The sequence below is a fragment of the Mesoplodon bidens genome (assembly GCF_964165515.1).
Source record: "Mesoplodon bidens genome assembly, chromosome: 3".
NCBI classification, from domain to species: domain Eukaryota; kingdom Metazoa; phylum Chordata; class Mammalia; order Artiodactyla; family Ziphiidae; genus Mesoplodon; species Mesoplodon bidens.
Genome location: NC_138178.1, coordinates 112,622,236 through 112,643,883, shown reverse-complemented (window position 1 = coordinate 112,643,883; position 21,648 = coordinate 112,622,236). Strand labels below are relative to the sequence as shown.

General features: G+C 41.0%; 1 protein-coding gene across 4 annotated transcripts in view; it reads right to left on the bottom strand.

Annotated features, from left to right (window-relative positions):
• The window catches only part of AKAP6 (A-kinase anchoring protein 6), a 595,645-nt gene that overhangs the window by 266,158 nt on the left and 307,839 nt on the right, over positions 1-21,648 (bottom strand). For all 4 annotated transcript variants that reach the window (XM_081229677.1, XM_081229676.1, XM_081229679.1 and 1 more), the window contains 2 exons: positions 16,632-16,883; positions 5,384-7,147 (listed from right to left, as the gene is read on the bottom strand). In XM_081229677.1, coding sequence (XP_081085803.1) covers positions 5,384-7,147; positions 16,632-16,883 — 2,016 coding nt within the window. The remainder of the gene's footprint in view (positions 1-5,383; positions 7,148-16,631; positions 16,884-21,648) is intronic.

Below are 21,648 nucleotides of genomic sequence, written 5' to 3'. Positions count from 1 at the left end.
TTGTAAAGCAATTATACTCCAATAAAGCATAATGAGATATTACCTCACACCCATTAGGATGGTTACTATCTTAAAAAAAAAAAAAAACCCAGAAAATAACAATTGCTGATGAGGATATGGAGAAACTGAAACTCTTGTGCACTGTTGTTGGGATTGTAAAATGGAGCAACCATGACGGAAAATGGTATGGTGATTTCTCAAAAAATTAAAAGTACAACTACCATATGGTCCAGCAGCAATCCTATCCAATTTCTGGGTATATACCCACAGAATTGAAAGCAGGGTCTTGAAGAGGTATTTGCACACCTATGTTCATAACAGCATTATTCACAATAGCCAAGAAGTGGAAGCAAGTCAAATATCCCTCCACAGATGAATGGGTAAACAAAATGTGGTATATACATACAGTGGAATTATTCACCCTTAAAAAGGAAGGAAATCCTGTCATATGTTACAACATGGATGAATCTTGAGGACATTATGCTAAGTGAAACAAACCAGTCACAAAAAGACAAATACTATATGATTCCAATTATATGAGGCATCTAAAGTAGTCAAATTCATTGAAACAAAAAGTAGAATTGTGCCTAACAGGGGCTGGAGGAGAGGGGAAAAGGGCAGTTGTTTTTGGTATGGAGTTTCAGATTTGCAAGATGAAAAAGTTCTGGAGATCTGTTTCACAACAATATGAATACACTTACTACTGAACTGTACACTTAAAAATGGTTAGGAGGCAAATTTTATGTTATGTTTTTTTACCGCAATGGAAGAAGAAGGAAAAGAGAACACAGGACAACATGATATTTCTTTAATGACTGCCATCATCAGTGTGGTATCATTGATGTGTCAACATATGGTCGAAATGAGGGTGAAAGATAGGATGGATCCTATCTGGACCATTTTACCTCTTGGAAAAAGAAATGCAGAAATCAGTGCCAAGTTAATCCCAGGACCAAACCTCCTCTACATTCCCATTAACCTGGTATTACTGACCACATCCCAGCTCTACCTCTAGGCAGCAGCAAGGGTGACTGTCTTTGTGCTGCTACCACAGACTAGACTGCAATTTTACATAGCCTAGTTACAAAGATCAAGCACTCAGACAAATATTTGCTGCAATGAATCTGAAATAATTTATGTGCAAGGACATTCTTAGCTGGCACCAAAGAAGTTTTTAAATTGGGTTATAGATGTCTCTGAGATAAAATGCTAACAAACAGCTGAGTCACTGAACTATAGCTGGGACACCATAATCCAGCATTTGAAGACATTTATATCTCTGGGGAGAAAAGGAATCAGCTACGTCATGCATCCATTAACTTGGTACCAATGAGTCCAACCTAATGGAGCCATGTCTTCCAGGATGAGTTCTAAGGTCCTCACTGACTCTTTAAAACAAATCTAAAGGTTGAAGGTTATTTTTTTTCTTTATCCTTATTCTTCTTGATCTCCATTTTGCAAAGAATGAAGCTAGTGTTCATCATACTAAACATCTCTTCTCCCTTCATTTACTTAATACCCGAGAATCCTGTTCCTTCCTGGTCCCCACAACTAGGCCTCTTCCTTACTCCTGCCTCGTAACTGGGCTAAAACTTGAAAGTCAGTTGTCCTCCTCTTCTCTTCTCCATCTATCCTCAGTCTCTCAGGGAATTCTTCTATTCCCAAGACTTTATCTAGTGGGAAGAGCAAAGCAGATAGGGCTTGAAGCATGGCTCTATGACTTATTAACTGTGCAGCTTAGGAGAGGTGATTTCATCTCCCTGAACTCCTCTCCTCCACTCCAAAATGGGGACTCATTCATTCTTTCATTCAACAACCTTTATTGAGCACCTACTATGTAGCAGGCAATGTTCTAGGTACATGAGATTCATTAGCAAGCTAAACAGATAAAAATGTCTGCCTTCACAGATCTCCCAGTCTAGCAAGGGGAGACAAAAATTAATAATAATACACATGCTAAATAAGAGAATTATATAAAATTACAGAATATGGTGAAAGCCGTAGAAGAAAAGAAAAAGAAGTTAGGTCACACTTTTTAAAAGGTGGTCAAGGTAACCTTCCCTAAGAAATTATTATTTGACCAAGTCTCAGAAGAGGTGGAGGAATTAGAAAAAAAAATGCATCTGACAGAGAATGTGCAGCCAGAGGGAGCTGACAAAGGTCTGAAAGGCAGGGGTGTACCCAGCTTGTTCCAGGAACGGCAAAGGGTCCAGGGGGAATGGAGTGAAGTGAGCATGGGAAAGAGCAGTTGGAAATGAGTCAGAGAGGAAATCAGGGGACCAGTCCATGTAGGACCTCTGAATGCCATGGGAGCTGTTGCAGAGTTTTGAGCAGAGGGGTGACATGATCTGATTTATGTTTTTGTTTTTTTTGGCTGTGTTGGGTCTTAGTTGTGGCGCATGGGCTCCAGAATGTGTGGGCTCTGTAGTTTGCAGCTCGCGGGCCCTCTAATAGAAGCACACGGGCTCAGTAGTTGTGGCGTGCAGGCTTAGCTACCCCACGGCATGTGGGATCTTAGTCGCCCCCCACAGCCGAACAGAGATCGAACCTGCATTCCCTGCATTGGAAGGTGGATTCTTAACCACTGGACCACCAGGGAAATCCCTGATTTATGTTTTAAAAGGATCACTCTGGCTGCTTTGTTGGGAATAGACTGTAAGGGGAGCAGAATGGAAGCAGGGAAACCAGTTAGGAGACTACCTCAGTAATCCAGGCAGGAAGTGATGGTGGCTAGGACCAGACGGGAGCACTGGAGAGGTAGAGAAGTGGTCAATGTAAGATAATAAAACCTACCTTGTAGGATTGTTTTGAGAATCTTATGAGAGCACTACTTCAGGTAAAGTGCCAAGTATTTGCCTGATACAAGGAAGATGTTAAATAATACCCTCTCTTATTATGTTATATTTTCCTGGTTGAATACGTTTTCTGGGTCACTATATGGAGGAGGTCAAAGCTAGAATGTGATACCCAAGGTCAACTGACATGGGGATTTGTAGTCACCCCTGCCTGAAGCATTGAAAGGAAGTTGGGCTGAGGAAGGGGCTTAATCCCCTTTTAGGTTTCATTTCATATCCCAACTCTAAGACAGTATTTCCAATGGCCTACATTTCCTCTTAAAAGTTTCATCGTATACTCAATATCAGTGCATGCATTTTTTAAAATTACCTGCCTCACCTCCACCTCAAGCAGCTACCCATCCAAATGTTTCCTTCTATTAAAACTACAGGGCTTCCCTGGTGGCGCAGTGGTTGAGAGTCCACCTGCCGATGCAGGGGACACAGGTTCGTGCCCCGGTCTGGGAAGATCCCACATGCCGTGGAGCAGCTGGGCCCTGAGCCATGGCCACTGAGCCTGCGCATCCGGAGCCTGTGCTCCGCAACGGGAGAGGCCACAGCAGTGTGAGGCCCGTGTACCACAAAAAAAAACAAAAAAACAAAAAAAAACCAAAAGTATACCAGTCCCTAGAGACTGAAAACTTAGCTTCATCTTTGTACAACTATGGAATAAAAGGATGCTTCCATTGGAAGTTGGTATAATAGCCATCATCTACTTAAAACATCTCTATTTACAAAAAAGAAACGAGGCCCAGAATGGAGCAGCATTAGCTGTGGGCCACTCCTGGCTTTAATGACTGAGCAAGGGCTGGAACCAGTTTCCTGGATCCCATTCACTTTATCAACAGCGCCCCCCATTCGCTCATCCCCCATCACAGCAGCCCCTAACACTGGCTGCCACAGGCATCTCTGCACTGGTCACCGCCATGGCTGCCATGACCGTCTTTCCTGTTACTGCCAATTAGGCCTTCCAGAAAGGCTACTGGAGGCCATGGCACACACTGTTTTAAGTGTGCCGGCTCTGGGTTCAAATTCTGGCTCTGCACTCACTAGCTGTGAGGCCTTGAGCAAGTTTCCTAACCACAATCTGCCTTAGCATCTTCATCTGAAAAGTTCTTACCTCCCAGGACTTAAGTAGAATAAGGCATGTAAAGCCGTTAGCACAGAACCAGCACAAAATAAGAGCCCAAGGAACATGAGTTATTGTTAGTTGTATAACTATTCTCAGTCCCTTTCAGAGAAGTTACCATGGATGCCTGGTAGACAAATCCTAACTGCCTTGGTCTGGCCATCAGGGCCTTGCAGCTACCAGGTCTATTAAATGTATGGAAACTTTTATTGCTCTCTGCTCACTGACCTTCCAGTCAAGACAGCTGTGGACCCCAATACCATGCTCATTCCCAATACCCACCTCTGCGTTTTGGTTTTTGCTCCTTCTACCTGAAATGCCCACCTTCCTTCTCTCTAAATCCTGGCACATCCTTCAAAGCCCCAATGAAGGTTTATTATTTCACAAGAACTTCCCAGGCAAATCCTAGCTCTACTGATATTATTTCTTCTCTACAATACTACAGTATTTACATGGAGTACGTACTAGTCACTTCCTAATGGAGAGGCATGGGAGCATTTAGTTAATAGTATGGGTTGTAGAGCAGACTGCCTGGTCTCTCTCAGCCTCAGTCTCCTCTACGTAAAATGGGGTTAATATTAGGGCTGTTGTGAGGGTTGGACACATAAATACTTAGTAAACAATTATTAATATATGTTACGATTATTATATATTGCTGTTAGCTTTACCCTCTTTGTTTTATGTACCTTCATTTTCTTCCTCCAGGTCATTCTGTCCATATGTACTATACTTTTATCCAGTATCTTAAATCACAGCTTACATTAAGGAGCTGAATTCTGAGAATTTTGATGTCTGTCCTTAAAGATTTCATCACATAACAATTTGTTCTAAAAGTACAGATTTACCCAAAATATCAACTCCCCAATCTCAGAGCCCATAGATGGTACACAGTATAGGTAGCATGGTTATTAGCCAGAGGAGGAAGACTGAAGACAAAAATTCCTGATAAATTAGAAATATCTGGTCTTTTTCTACAAGAAGTTAATATTGGAGATGTGAGAGCTATTCTGGGGTTAGAACCAACAAATCAAAAAAGCACTGAGGGTAACTGGAACTTTCCATCCATGTATTCCTGAGGTACTGGCGTGTGCACAGCTACTGTTCTACCTTATTTTGTATTCTGTTCAAGGGGGTCCACCACTCATCAGGAGCCATGTTAGGTTTGAGCAATATCAACAGAGAGATGTATACCAGCAGGGACACATCAAGCTAATGCACGGACAAGGGCAGTTCCTAGTGATGCCACTGTTACAACTCAGTGATCATCGTGTGTTTTTTCTTTTCTTTCTTTAGGGAATCGGTTATGTTTATCAAAAATAGCAACACATTTTATCATGGGGTGGAGAAGAGTTCACCTTTTCCCAGCAATACTTCCAAAAATCAGGTAAGAAATCATTCAGATTAAGAAGACCACCCTTACCTCTATTTTTTCCCATATGGCTTCATAGTTGTCTTGGTGTTGAATATCTTGCATCAGTTTCTGAATTAAAGCAGACTTTGTAGTGGAATGGCTCTCATTTTTCTCAGAGGATGAAGCTCTCTCTGACTTCTCATCAATGTATTTTTTCATGCCAGAGAGAGGCACGCACAACTCCTCGTCGGAAGGAAGGTCACTGAGGGGGCCAGATTCAATGCTCTCCCCGAGCGAAGAGGCTATATCACTGGATGAGCTTGGAGACACCCTGCCTAGCCTTGTATGCTTCTTCTTGACATGGTATGTTGGATAGATCTCAGAATCTGAATTCATTTCAGACAGTTCCCAGTCATCAATATTCTGAATGGTTTCTCCCCTGGGTTTCTGAGGCAGAAGCTTTGTTAGGTTTTCCAACTTCAAAGCTAATACTTCTGTCTGCTTAAGGTGAGAGGGCAGTGCTAGGTACTCATCAGAGCCATACCAGGCCTCCACAACCTGACCGTTCCTGGTGACGTGACTTGGGGAGGAGGTGTAGCTTTTTTTGCTTTTGTGTTCTGAAAGAAGGGGTACCGGAGACGTGACGTTGTCTGAGCCAGCAGAGGACTCACTGCTTTGACTAAAAGGTGGTGAACTGGATGATTCTGACTGCACTGGCAATTTGGCATTCCAACTACTCTGGTTATATGGCTCAAGTGAGGACATGGAAGCAGAATCTGTTTCTGGCCCCTCTATGGCCTTGGAAGTGCTAGAAGGAATTCCATTCGGCACTACTGAGCCCTTAGTGGTTTTGGCTTGCTTGCCTGAACTGGGGTCCCGTTTAGGTGTCTGGCATGAAGGCACCTCTTCTACGGTCTTGTGAGGCTTTTTAAGTCGAAGTTTCTCTTTATGGTCATTCAGCCTCCCCAGGCTGGAGGAGATCTCCTTAATGTGACTTGTGACTGTGTTTTCAAGATTCCCATCCCCCACCTTGTGCAAACACTCATATGAGCAGCTGGCAGTAGAAGGTCCGTTGGGGTAAGAAGACTGTAACACCAGGCAAAGTTTAGCTCTGTCACGAGGGTCCGCCAGGGAAGGGGTGCTCCTGCTCATCTCAGGCTTGAGATCAACCACCTGCTTCTTTCCACTAGTGCCTTTCAGATTATTCTTAAAAGTCTCCTCTTTAAGGAAAAGCCCTCTTTTGGGCAACGTGGGCTGTGTGGGAGAGTCCTCGTTATAATTAAAGCAATCTCTGATGGATCGCTTGGGGGTTGCATTTTCACAAGGAAGAGGCTGTTGATTCTTTGCCCCAAGTTGGGAAGAGGAATCAGATGCTTGCTTCACAGTCTCCAGAGAGGGTTGTCCAGCATTTGTCAGAGCTTCCCCTGAAGATGACGGCCCCTGCGTTAAGCCTGGCTGCTCCTCCGCTGTGGCCGCACTGTTTTCCTCACATCCACCTCTGTCATCTGCTGAAAGAGACACCTGAGGCACCTCCTCACTAACTGCTTCGCTGCAGTTGGAAGGGACCGCATCAGGAGCCACCGTAAGTAACCCAACACTTCGGATAAGCTCAGGGAACTCCTTTTCCATTTCACTGTAGCTCCAAGAGTCAAAGGGTTTGGTTTTGACCTGGCTAGAGGTCATATCACCCAGGCCACTGAGCAAATCCTCACTTGGACTGTAGTCAGACAGTTCGAAAGCAGTAATGCCACAATCCAGAGACAAGTAATTCTGAGAGCATTTGATAGTTAACTGTCCTGAGTCATCCACTTCTGTTAGAGCATCAAGCCGGTCCTGAAACAGACAACGGAAATGGTTTCAGTAAATGCAACATTATATTCAACTGCTGCTCACATGAAATCTCAGCAGAGGCCACTATAAAGGTCAAAAATGCATCAATCTCAATTGCTTCTGGTTTGAGATACAGAAAGGCATATTCAATTAATTATCATATTGCTTTATATAGTATCCTGTTCTTAAATATTTAAGGATTTTTCTTTAATCTGGAGAACAGAGCCTTGATAGAAATGGTTAAGGCCAAGCCAAAAATAACCATTCTTACCCTAACTTTCTATTTTAAAATGGTATATTTTTCATTTAGTAAGCATTTCTTAAGTGATGCCTTAAGTAATAACATTTCTGAAAACAAAATAATATGAGAGTAAAATCTCCATGGATGTCTCTTTTGCTTATCACTCCATCACCTACCACAGTGGTGGGCTCATAGTAGATGCTCAGTAAATATTTTAAAGTAGAATAATTAATTAGAATAAGTCTGTTGTGTTAAATATATATTCACAAATCACAAGAAGATGAACTATTGAATTTGCATACATAACAAAAATAGTTCAAGGCCAACTTCTGTTTGTCCCCACCTTTTAAAGGTAAACAGAGGAAATCCTGGAGAAAATTAATGAGTCAAAAGTGTATCATCTTAGCCCCCATCCCCGCCCTCTGTGTGCACTCTCCCCTACCCTCCACCCCCACCCCCATTTCCATTTGTGTGTGCTAGATGCCAAGTGCCCACCTTCCTTCAGGGTAGGCTGATTTGAAATTCCCCTATGCTAAAAAATAGTATTATAAGTAAGTGTTTTTAATTTTTTAATCTTTAGTTGTATAATTCAGGTTCTTTTCTCATTACTAATGCAGGTGCTGGTATCACACAACAAATGGGGAGACTTTTACTTGATGATCTGTTCGGGGCAGAAGGGCCCCTGGAATCCTTCATGCCTACCAGGCTGAAGGATAGCTGGTCTAATTGAGGCCCTCAGGAGATGAAGGAAGAAAACTGAAATGTAAAGGGTGGCTATATCCCCTGATCTCTGCTCTCCTGGAGGAGGAATGGAGTGAGCAGGACCCTGTATCATTTCAACCAGGTTATCCCAAGATCTGGCCTTTCCAGGACCTTACATCAAGTTTTGGGGGTCAATTGTTTGTTTTGCTTTGTTCTCTCCCTTCAGACCTTTACCTTGCCTTTACCTCCTACTCCCTTCACTCTTATTCCACAACATCCAGATAAATAATAATGATGAAAAACCTCATTTTACCTTTCTAGGCCTCAATGTCCTCATCTTATAAATGGGGGTGGTTGATTACCACTACTACTTTTTCATTTAATCCTCAAAACAATTTTCTTCTGGGGTCTGTACGATTGTCCCTGTTTTACGTAAGTGGAGCCTGAGCCAAAAGAAGGTGCATAACTAGGACATAGCCTCGGGACTAAGGCTGAGCTAAGCCTTAAACAAAGGCTGTCTGACCCATAATTTGACCCCTGTGCCATAATTTTCTCTGATTCACTGGATGTTATTTTAAACGGACATGCCCTCTCCTCCAGTTTGTCCTGCACATTGCCACCAGAGTAACCTTTACAAATTTCAAGTCTTGATGCTATTACTTCTCTGCTTAAAATCCTTTATTAACTTCCTGCTGCTAGGTTAAAACCCAAACCCTTTAAGAACAGATATGAAGAGGCCTCTCTCAAGCCACTCTCCCCTCCCTGGCTGCACCCGGCTACGGTATCATCCTTCCAGTTTTTGAATGTGTTCCTCCTGCCCCAGAGCCTTTGCACATGCTATTTCCACTGCCAAGAAAGCTTCCCACCTGTAAAACCCTTAACTAGTTAATTTTTACTCACCCCTCAGACCTCAGATCAAGCTTCACTTCTGCAAGATTCCAAACACCCACCTAAGTCAGAATCTTTTCTTGTAAGTGTTCATAAAACTATGCTGTTTTGGGCTTCCCTGGTGGCACAGTGGTTGAGAGTCCGCCTGCCAATGCAGGGGACACAGGTTCGTGCCCCGGTCCAGGAAGATCCCACATGCCGTGGAGCGGCTGGGCCCGTGAGCCATGGCCGCTGAGCCTGCGCGTCTGGAGCTTGTGCTCCACAACGGGAGAGGCCACAACAGGGAGAGACCCGTGTACAGCAAAAAAAAAACAAAACTATGTTTTTTTCTTTAAATATTTATCTAAAGCTTTAAATATATATTATTGTGATTATTTGATTAATCTGTTTATCCCAATAGTTTGTAAGCACCACAAGAGTATAAATCACATAGAAAATGGCTGACTTTCCAGGATACCTGCAACACTTAGCATAGTGAGCTACACAGAATTCAAAGATACATCTGTTGAATGAATGAATGAATGAATGAAGACATTTTGGAATGTATCTCTATGCCTTCATGAAGTTTATTCCCCTGATTATGTAGTTTTCATTGATTCCAGTAATTAAAAGCCCAAACCTCAGAGTTAAATTCTAGCTCAAGCACTAATTATTCATGTGATCAGGAACCAGTAGCTTGATATCACTAAGCCTCATTTCCCTCATCTGTAAAAATGAAACAATAAGCCATGCCATAGGGCTGTTGTGAGGCTTAAAGAAGACAGAATATGTAAGACACAAGTCTGGCACATGGATGGGTACTCAATGAATGCTTACTCTTATGACTTATTATGTATTTTTTTACTAATCAAATATATCAAGGGGGGAAGTTTCATCAAAATGAGAGGTGTCCCTATGCTAAATTATACTGCACAAAGTAAGAAACCAATATTAACTGCCAATATCAACAAAAAATGGTCTAACTAGAATTGTTTGGCTTTTATGCTTCATATCTGGAACAGGATCTTTAAAGAAAAAAGTCAGAAGCCCAAAACACCAAGGAATGAGCCAGTCAAACAAAAGTCACAGTTCATGCAATTTTCAAGAGGATAATAGAGGAAATTCCAATTTAAAAGCAGGTTGTATTTACTAAAATTTTTTTTATTTGGTTGTTCAATGTTCAGAACTTACTCCTTTACAAAAATAGTACTATAAATAGCGATTAAGCTCCAAAGCTATCCCATAAGTTAGTATTTAAATTATTAACTATTTGAAATTTACATTATTTTTAATCATTTTTATCACAAATTTACAGCACTGTACCTACTTAAGTGAGGTCAAAGAGGCATTAAGGAAAAATGTTCCTATGATGAATAGAAAAAAAGAGATGTGAGAGTTCAGGTAAAAATTAGACCCATGAAAATGTCAGCTCCCTGCTTCTGGACAGGCAAGGAATACCATAACCGTGGGAAAGTATTTGATCCCAATTTTGGTGGTCACAGAACGTTAAGACCAGGGGATACTGTCTTGTTCAAAAATAACAGGTACTCAATAAATGATGTTAGCTGAACATATGGCATAAGACATCTAGATAATAGGGTATGGATGCCTTTTCCTAATTAAGTCTTCCCCTGAAGATCCCTTCCCTAGCCAGTCCTTCGTTTGGAAAAGAAAATACCATACTCAAAAACACTTAATGCTCCAAAGGGAGCCCTCTCCCGTTCTGTTCCCAATAAGGCCAACTACTGCTGTGCATGGCTGACTGTCATTCAAGGGTAACTAGTTTTAATTCATACTGCATTTTTTAATGTGAAAAAAAAAATCCCTCCCTGAAAAACAAAAAACAGCACATAGCATATGCATTTCATATCCTAAAGACCAAGTGGCAAGCATCTACCCATATATTTTAACACAGTTGGCTATTATTTAAGAGCACTCCTCAAAAGTATTTTTCTACATTTCACAGTGCAGAGGCAATTTAAAAAAAATAAAGTTCTCTGAAGTTTCTCAGAGCCGATAAATAATGAGTTTCATTTCTTAAAATATTGTTTAGTAATACTAATATTTTAGTCCCACTGCTTTCTACTGGACCACCTTCCCAGATAGTTTTCTAATGCATGTAAGTAATAAAGTCACAGGTGGATATGGAGGTGGGGGAAGAGTGCATGTTGTTTTTACTGGCCTTTTTATTTTAGAAATACCACATTTTATTTTGTAGTGCTTTTAGCTGTGTCATGGCAGCCTAGCAATGTCCAAACTCAGACAGGCCCCCATTTAATATGTTATGAAGCAGTTTCTCAGATGAAGGTTATGTTTTATGGAGATGGTAACTTATTCACTTTATTGATGAGCAATTTATTCACTTTACTGCTGGCTTCAATATTGTCTCAGACATCAAGGAAACCCTTTTTCCTCCCTAATTTGAAACAAGAAATTTTGCTTTGCTCCTTGCCCATAAATAAGTTAAGTGAAGTTCTAATTCCAAATGCCTTCTCAGATCTTTCTTTGTTTAACAGTGAATTCTGTCACCAGTTGAACATGAGATTTGATACTTCTAATTTAGAGATTTGAAGATCTCCCTACTGAAATGCCCCCAAGGTTTATATTAGTGTCCACTGCCATTTCAGAGTTGAGTTTGTGCCCTGATTTAGTGACCTCACTCAGAAGAGTTGAAAACAGAATTTCACTGTTTTAATTATGGTTACGGCAAAAAATTTTGTATGCCCCTCTCTTCCCTTCCTCCCCTAATTTCACTACATGGTGTTTGTTATGCTTCAATTACTAACATATAAATTCATAGACCTTGTACAAGAAGGCTACAGCCCCCCAGAGTCCTCAGACCACAAGGTCGAGGCCCTTGCTCAGATTCCTTTCAGCACTCCCATGTTGGTGCTCTGATTCTGACTGCCTTCCAGACAGCAGCAGTGGACTAAGAGGAACAAGCAATGATAGGGAAATGGGAAGCAAGGCAAAGTTTAGTTTCTGATGGGAAAAGGGAAAATAGACAAAGTCTTTCAATATTTTTATTTATACTATAGTAATAATTCTTGACAATTTCCATTTTCTACAGGCTGAAATTATGAGTCAAATAACTAAACTCCATGATCAATCCCAGTCAACCAACCTACAGTGATATCTCCCTCTTCCACACTTAAAGCAGTTATTATCTGCATTATTTACTTCAGTTCAAGTCATCGACTTTTATATACAGCGATACGAACTAGGTGCTGTGGGAGATACAGAGATGATTATAATCTGGTGTCAACAATCACTAAGTTCAAATCTAGCACACACTTTGTCGTAATATAAATTGCCCTGTGATAAGTGCTCGTGGAAGAACACACAAAGTGCAATGATGTGAGTACTCTGGAAGGACCAATGTGTTCCCACTGAGAGGGTGAGTATCATTTAGGTAAAGTGCTTACCACACCATCTGGCATATGGTAAGTTCTTAATCAATGTTCGCTATTGTGTTACTACTATTAACAGTTATCACTACCTGTGTGACTACCTCTCTCAGCCTCAGTCTTCTTATCTGTAAGACAGATACAATAATATCATCTGTAAAATAAGGATAACAGCACTTGCCCTGCCAACCTCCCAGAACTGTTTGAGGATCTAACAAAATTATGACAGTGATTCCTAACATTTAATAGCATGTGTTATTCATCTTTGAATGCCTAGTGCCTTATAAAGAGTAAGAAATCAATAAATATTTAGGGGAGGTAGAAAGGAAAGTAGGAAGGAAAGGAAGAAGGAAATAATTATTATTATTTTTACCAAAGAGATCAGTTAAGGGCTGGTTTTGCTTGTTTTATTTAATTATTCTTAGGTTTATGCCCTTAAGCATTCGCTTGGCCTCTCTTAAATTCAGTTTTTCTATCTATAAAATTGAGCTTTTTAAAATTTATTTATTTTATTTATTTTTGGCTAAGTTGGGTCTTCGTTGCTGCGCTCGGGCTTTCTCTGGTTGTGGCGAGCAGGGGCTACTATTCATGGCGGTGCACGGGCTTCTCATTGTGGTGGCTTCTCTTGCTGCAGAGCACAGGCTCTAGGCGCGTGGACTCAGGAGCTGTGGCTCACGGGCTCTAGAGAGCAGGCTCAGTAGTTGTGGTGCACGGGCTTAGCTGCTCCGCGGCATGTGGGATCTTCCTGGACCAGGGCTCGAACCCGTGTCCCCTACATTGGCAGGCGGATTCTTAACCATTGCACCACCAGGGAAGCCCGGAACTATTTTTTTAAATTGACGTATAGCTGATTCACAATATTGTGTTATTTTCAGGTGTACAGCAAAGTGATTCCGTTACATATATATTTTTTCAGTCTCTTTTCCATTATAGATTATTACAAGATACTGAATATACTTCCCTGTGCTATACAGTAAATCCTTGTTTTATCTAATTTATATACAGTGGTTTGTATCTGTTAATCCCATACTCCTAATTCATCCCTCCTCCCTCCCTTTCCCCTTTGGTAACCATAAGTTTGTTTTCTATGTCTCTGAGTCTGTTTCTGTTTTGTGAATAAATTCATTTATATTATTTTTTAGATTCCACATATAAGTGATAATCATATAGTATTTGTCCTTCTCTGTCTGACTTACTTCATTAGTATGATAATCTCTAGGTCCATCCATGTTGCTGCAAATGGCAATCTTTCATTCTTTTTTATGGATGAGTAATATCGAAATGGAACTACTTTTAATACCCATTACTCTCCTTACTAAATAAAACAATAAATATAAATTGCTTATCACAGTATCTGAAATATAGAAAATTTCAGTATAACACATTTTTTACACAATGTGGGGCTTTGCCCTAAAGTATTTTTTGTTTGTTCAGCTGGTTTTGTTTCAGTAAGGCATTTGCCAATTTGTTTACAAGATATGGTCTGTTCCATATTTAAGTAAAGGAATAAAACTCACTTTGTTTTTGTACAGACAGAAAGAGAACTTGACACTTTCTTGACTTCCAAACCTATTATCTAATGGACTATGAAACTCAACTGACTTCCAAGAAGAGAAAAATGAATGTACCTTCACTGGAAGGACATTTACTATTCTAGTTTATCAGCATGTTTTACGCCATCTCCCTCTTCATTCTATAAATCTTTCACAGCTGAATTTATTCTGATAAAGCTGAGAATTTTATCCTAATTCTCTTCCTACTTTCCCCAGTTCCAGTGTGCTGACAGAAACAAATAACACTAACAAATAGGATCAGGAATCCATTGCTTCAGGAAAGATGGTAATGGAGACAGTGCTTCAATTCACAGAGAAATGTCCACAAAGCAGATGGTTGAGAATCCACTGTTCCTTTACCCGTCATACAACGCATTCCTGCATCTCTACAACAGGACTAAAGACTGACTTCAAACATGAAAATGCACTAAATTGCTTTCAATCTAATCTGTAAGTAATTGTTGAGCTCACATTGTGAGACCCATGATGGGTACTACTTAATATAAACTCGCTACATAGCTGTGAAAATAGTGGCCAGTAACAATTAGTTAGTCTCAATGGCTTTTCATCTTTCTTGGGCTACCACTCTGTGAATAATACAAGTTCAAATAAACACATGATGAACATATTTCACAAAGCGACAATAACAACAATAACAATAAACCCTAGAGCACTTTCTTATCCCCAGCTCTAATCAGAGTTGTGATCGGTAAATGTTTATTGAATGAATAAATAAATATGTAATATGAGTTGGTTTGACTCAATGATTTCTAATGCCCCCGCTAAGTGGTTGGAAGTGGGCAGATCTGATGACTGATCAATACTGGATTTTGGACAGAGCCAGGAGAACACATGGGTAGAAACAAAAAAAGAATGTACAGATTGGAGATACCAGGTAGATATCTAAAGTACTGTCTCTTCAGAGTTTAGACAAACCTTCCCCATCTCTGATCTCCCACCTCATTAGCATACACCTCCTCCTAAACACCAGATTTAGGGCAGAGTTGACTAGTTTGGGATTCTGTGTAGTTTTCCATAACCACAAGGGTCCCAATCAGGGACCTTCTAGGGATCCCACTTGGGATGGATGGCATCTGAGGACTATCTCACACACCTACATATTCATTCTACGATTTTAAAAGGAACTCTACCAAAGTCTGTATCACCTCCCTCATTGCCACAATATTAGGAAAAGCTAAATGAAAACAAAGACTGTGACCTAAAGTTAGAAGTGAGCCCAGTAGATTTTCATTCCCAGAAACTTCCAGGGCCTGCAGGGAATTTGCCACAGCAAGAGCATCATTATTACAAAAACAATAATCAACAAATATAAATCATTTATGAGAAGAAGCCCAGATTTGTTTTGTGTTGTTGATAATGTTGGAGCCACTGAAACATTAATAACTTAATGAGATGCAACACTCTTTATAAGGCCTTTTAATCCACATTTATATAAATGCCTTCTAAATTTGTATAATACATATTTTCCACAAAATCAACAGTAGAGCACTAAACTGGGTTTCAAGAGCCAAGGGACTATATACATACACACACACTCTATGTATCTATACACGGTATCTATCTATCTATCTATCTACCTACCTACCTATCCATCCATCCATCTATCCATCCATCCATCCACACACACGTATATATAGCCCCTAAGCTAGCACAATGCCTCTCCCTCTCTCTCTTTCTCTCTCGCTCTGACATATATGTCAGTTTTATTTGGGAATAGGAAAGTTCACTTGGACTTAACTTTACAGTGTTCATTCTTAAGCTATGAATCAAGATTAACAGCAACAAACTCTTTAAACTATGCTTACTATGAGTACAAAAAAATCTAAATATACTGGTTGTGCAAAATTCTAAAGTCCATATGACTCACTGCAACCAGAATGATTTTTCTAAACCATGAATTGAATTGCATCAATTCCCTGAACAAACTCTTCTGTTATCCTCAAAATAAAGTCCACTTCTCTTAATATGACTTTTTAATACGGCTTTTCATCTTCATGATCTAACCTCTGCTTACATATTACTTCAAATCCTGCTTCCTGGTCCCTTGAACTTTTTCCTCTCTGAGGCTGTCATTCTCTCTCTTACCTCTGGATCTTTGATCATGCCATTCCTTCTGTCTAGGACAGTTTCTACCTCTGTTCATCAGTCTAATCCTGCTTCTCCTTCAGGTCTCAGGTTAGACTCACTCCTCCTGTAAAGGCTTCCCTGTCTGAATTAGGTGCCCCTTCTGTGTCCTCCAGTGGCATCATGTAGACCATTGTATCTGCATGTAGATCACGCAGATCACAGTCTGGTCTTAATGTCTGTCCACTTGCCTCCACTCCCCACTAGTCTCAGCTCTTTGAAGGCAAAGGCCATGCTTTGATCACTATTACACTCTTAGCACCTAGTGCCTGGCCCATATAAGCACTCAATGAATATTTATCAAATAATTGAACGAGGAACAGGAAGCCAGGTTAGCACCAACAGCTACGGGTGGTATCTGTGCAAACTACCGGGAGTGAATGAACTCTGGTTTTTAGCTTCATTCACATTAGAAGTGCCCAAGCCTCTAGTCACTATACCTAGATTCAACACCCGGCTTAGGACCTGCTTATTTACCTATGAAGAATTCCTATCCCACACCTCTGAACTGAAAACATCCTCAAATAATCACACCTGACAATGCACTATTTGGCTTCAAGGAAAACACCCACCTCCTTTGTCTCTTCAGAGAAAGCTTGCAGAATGTCCGTTTGTCTGGTGTAGTTGCCATTGGCGTCCTGCAGACCTTGCAGAATGCGCTCCCGCAGAACCAGCACTGAGACGCGGAGCTGGTGCCAGAGGAGCTGCACCGCGTGGATGTCCACAATCACGTTGACGGAGTAGGATAGCAGCTTCAGGGAGAACTCCGTTTCAAGGAGGGCATGGATTTGCTCAACATGATCAGAAATGTCTTCACAAATGTCCTGCAATAAAGAAAAGCAAATATACGATGACTCCTTTGCCTTAACCTGGGAAGAGGATGATAGAAAGGTCACTCCTTCACCTGACACCAATGATCAGGGCCAACAGGTCAGGTGAGCACATGTTGGATAGCTGGCCTTTGTTTCAGTTCAGATAGAGTCACAGGCCATATTCCTGGGCACTGGGCCTTCAGTGCACACAGGTAAGTTGATCTCTTTCTAAGCCACGAAAATCCTACTATTTTTCAGATACTCACATTGAAAGTTCATCCAAGGTGAGAGGTTACCTCACAAATCTGCTCTCTGTTCTCTTTATTTACTGTTAGTTTGGGATTTAGGTAAGGGAGCCAACGGCTCTTCTCTTTGCTACTGGTGAGCTCCACCGAACACATAATATCTTAGGATAGAAGCATCCTCCAGACATGTAGCATGAAGAAAAATGGGCTAGAATGTGTGCTGCACTGGAACTCCTAGCCATTCTCAGTGAGCCATGGGATCTTCAAGGTAAGGGATAATTGTCACTTTCCCACAGGGACACAATTTAATATTTAAATTCTTAATGGATATCCACGCTTTGCAAACAAAATCACTCTTAAGAAGGAAAACCAGAGAAACCCCAAGAGTGAACAAAAACAAAGTACAGTTTGGTTTGGTTTTTAAGACTCAGACATTTAAAATAAAACCATTACTATATCAAAGTTTCAATGTCCTCCTCACATACTATTAGGTAGGCAGATTTTATCTGATGTGTCACTTGTCCTTACAAGTTCCCACATTTTCATTGTGCTGTCAGAGGCCAGCAGCATGAAATGGGCAGCATCACTGGTAATACTTACTTGAGCAATTGGAATCCATTAAGCATCAAAATGATGCAGATGTCAGCAAAACGTGCTCAGTTACTCACTTTTAGTTATGTATCAGTGCTTTCTTTTAAGTGCAGCTTTTATTTATGATTTTTGTTAAAGCTAAAATTCTAAGACAGCCTTTGAGTTCTGAGCCCTATCTTGAGTATCAAAACAGTCATTCTATGCTGGAAACATAACCTTCTGATTTCATACAATTCAATTACTTGTTTTCAAAGAAAAACTAAAATGTAACCTGTATTTGACAATGTGTAATAATAAGCCAAAAAAACTATTGAATAATGATAGAAAGTTGTGCTGAATTCTGAACAAAAATTATCGTACAATTCCAATACATGCTCCAACATTAGTTCTTGAAATCCAAGACCTAACTGGTAATAAATTGGTGATAATAACTTGAACCAGATTAAAAGTTTAAACTAAATAGACTTTGGAGTTCTGATTAGGTAAATTTCTTAGAAAAAAATATGGCCCATGGGCTTATGCAGTCCAATAGAGACTTGGGGCAAAAATTATAATACCCTATTAACCAGTACATAAGAACCAATCACAGCCAGATTAGCTAGTCTCTGCTGACCTTAGGCAGAAAAAAGCAGGCCTCTAACTACCATCAGGTATTCTATGTAGCCTGGGGTCTTAGCTGATGCTTGTTTGGACATCTACTCCATTTACCCCACGCATTTTATTCCTGATGCCTCAACCACCACCCCAAAGCAAATGCCCTCCATGCTTTGTCCTATTAGGATGCTCATTTCTATGTAGTACTGTGTTGCCTTGGAAAACGCCCTTCCTCCCACTGCTGACCTCTTCCAAATTCTCAGTACTCTCCTGGCTAATATCCCCAATCCATTGTAAAAACGTGCCCTAACCTCTTCACGAATGCTACCTCTACCTCCTGTTCCTACCCAAACTTGACTTTGCCCAAGGCTTCTGCTTCCTCCACTGCTCTCCCAGGGGAAGCTGCTCATTCTCCCAGGCCTCAGCTGAGAGATGGGGAAGGGTGGAGGAAGGAGGGGAGCTGAGGGGGGAAGGGCAGACCTCAGTGCTTTTTTGTCACTTTCTGATCATTACTCTTTTGCCTTCTTTCTTCGTAGGTGCCTACTGTCTGCTAAGCCTTCCTGTCATCCTCCCTTACTACTGTTATCTACATTCTTCTCTCTCACTCCTCTGCACTGAAGAATGCATCTGGTTCATGGTTTTCCTCTCTATGCTGAGCACACCATTATCTTAGGTAATTTCAGCAGTCACACTGAGGAGCCAGCCAACACTCTAGCCTCGGATTTCCTTTACTTCACTACTCCTAAGACCTTCACGCCATTGTACCGGGATGACCCTCTGCCATCGCTCCACTCTGGACCTGGTCGTCACTTCACCTGGGGAACAATAACAGAAAGTCCCTTGTGCCCCCAACCTCTCTTTGACAGACTTTTTTACTCCCATTCCCCCACTACAGGTGCTTTTCAGCCCCCTACAGGCCACCATCCCCTCCAGCCGCTTTCCTCATACACCCCCTGTCTCCTAGCACAGCTTCCACAGTGGTTACTTCAACCACTCTCTCGGCAGTGTGCTCAACTGCCTCACACTCTTGATTCCATGACTCAGAATTTGTGAGCCTCTGTCTCTTAGGCCCCACTGCAATCTAGCAATGCAGAAAAATGACATACCTAAGAGAGAAAAAGGTTTGAGTAACCCTCTGCCACCTGCTCAGAAGAGCTAAATAGGCATTTCTACACCATCCTACGCTCATCCCCCAATACAGAAAGTTATATGTATAGCCTTGGTACCATGAAAACTTCATGCCAAAGCACATGTCATCCACTCTATTTACACACATTTGGCTCCTTCATAATAGATGCAGGAATCTAGTCAGAGTCAGTTCATGGGTCAAGATGTCAGGCAACCATCCAGGGGAAACTATGTGTAAGGGGCACTAAAGCATCAATGGTGCCAGTTAACTTAGGTTTTTATACCCTCTTCCTTAGTAACTGTGAAATGTGAATTAGCCCTGTTCCCACAGAAGCAGATGGGCCCTGAGGAGAAAGAAACACCCTCCCCACAAGTGCTGACCTCACTCTGTTGAGTATTTTGGCAATATGCACACGAAGGATCTGCTAAAATTCTGAAACTAAATGCATAGCATGGTGCAATTTTCTGGAGTCTATTAATTTATTTAATTACTTTTATGCCCTCTACTTTGCCACTGGTTGTCTGGCTTGACAAAATTACATGCACGCACAAATTATAGAACAAGAACTACAGATAAATGTGTAGGTTGTATGTTCAAGTGTGTGAGTGTATATACTCCCTCTCCCTCTAAACAGGGACTGTGCTTTGAACACTTGATGAGATGTTTGTTTAGAGAAAGGTAACTAATTCTGAATCTATATCTAGGTTTTAATCACAGAAGATCTGCTTTTCCCTGTCCCTCTATATAAATGTCAAACAAATATTTTTTAAAATATTCAGTCTGAAGCTTCTGGTGCTTTGGCCCTTAACTACTGCCAGTTTGTTGGATGTTATATGAAACATGCTGAAGATTACGGACATTCAGTCAGATAACCAGGTATCAGAAACTTTAAAAAATGATTTGCTGAATGGCTTCCTCCCAGCAGAGATTGTTTGCAATTAAAAGGCACTGAGAGATCTGACTTGTTGGAGGCCCTGTGGGCACTAGATTAATAAGATGAAGTAGAAGCTTGGGTGTGGAGTTGGATTGGAGCCCAACTGATGCATGTAAGGAATCGCTGGCGTTTCAGCTTCTACCGGATGTTTAATTTGAGCGGATAGCAACTGCAAACTGGACTCAACTCACATGACTGAACTGCTCAGTGTATAACAAACTTTGGAGCACTTCAGTGCTACTTGGTGGAAACAAAGTGGTAACTTTAGAATAAATTCACAGTTTTTTAGGAATATGAAAAGAAACAATCCCTTTGGGACTGGAGATACATAATATATATCTGAAGAACCTATAAGCAAAAATATTTCTCCCTATCTGTTTACTAAGAGTATTAACAGGAAATAAAATCTTTCATTCATAGTTGGAGGTTTAAAACACTTAACATGGTAATGACTAGTTATGCTGATACAGTGACTAAGATTCATAGTGAAGTGTAATTGCCCAAAAAATGTTAATGTTTGATTTCAGATTCTTTCCTATTTTGATAGAGGGTGTTAGTAGGCAGAAAATTGAATGTCTACAGAAGAGGTAAGGTCAAGAAAGGGATGAGGATGCTAAAGATTCTATGAGTGACAGCCAAGGAGCCCTTTCCAGCATCCATGAGAAAAATGGTTAGGTCCACTGGTCCATCTTCTATAAAGCAATGTATTCCAGGCTCTGATTTCATAGTCGTAGCCTGAAATTATCCCATTTCTCCTGTTCACACCTAATTCTGGTCACTACTTCCAACAGTTCCAGTCCCTCTCCCCAATGTTGTCTGTGTTAGACCTTTCTTCTCTGACTTCTAGACTCCTCTCCTGATTCTCAAGTATGCATCATCTGGAATGATGCAACCATGGACAGATCCACCAGCCCAGACTTCTCACACTCTTAGCACTCTAGATTCAGTCTATCGCCCTTAAAGGCAGCTCGCACTCCTTGTAAACCAAGTCCACAGAGAGCTGGAGGACTCTGAGAATGTAGAGGTGGAGGAAAGGCAGATCCAGAGAGAGGGGCCAAGGATACCAAGACAAACTGTTTACCTTCAGAAGCTCACCTGGAGTTGGTCCCATTATCTTGTTCTGTTACAGACAAAGGAAAGCTAAAAATCTAACTTCCTATGAATATTATTATTTGGCAACAGGAGGCTGTTTCGCATAATTAATGAAGATTTTATATCATCAGAAGGTAGCTTCATTCCCAGAGGATTTATTTCAGCATGTGAATGTTTTCCCCAAGTAGAGGA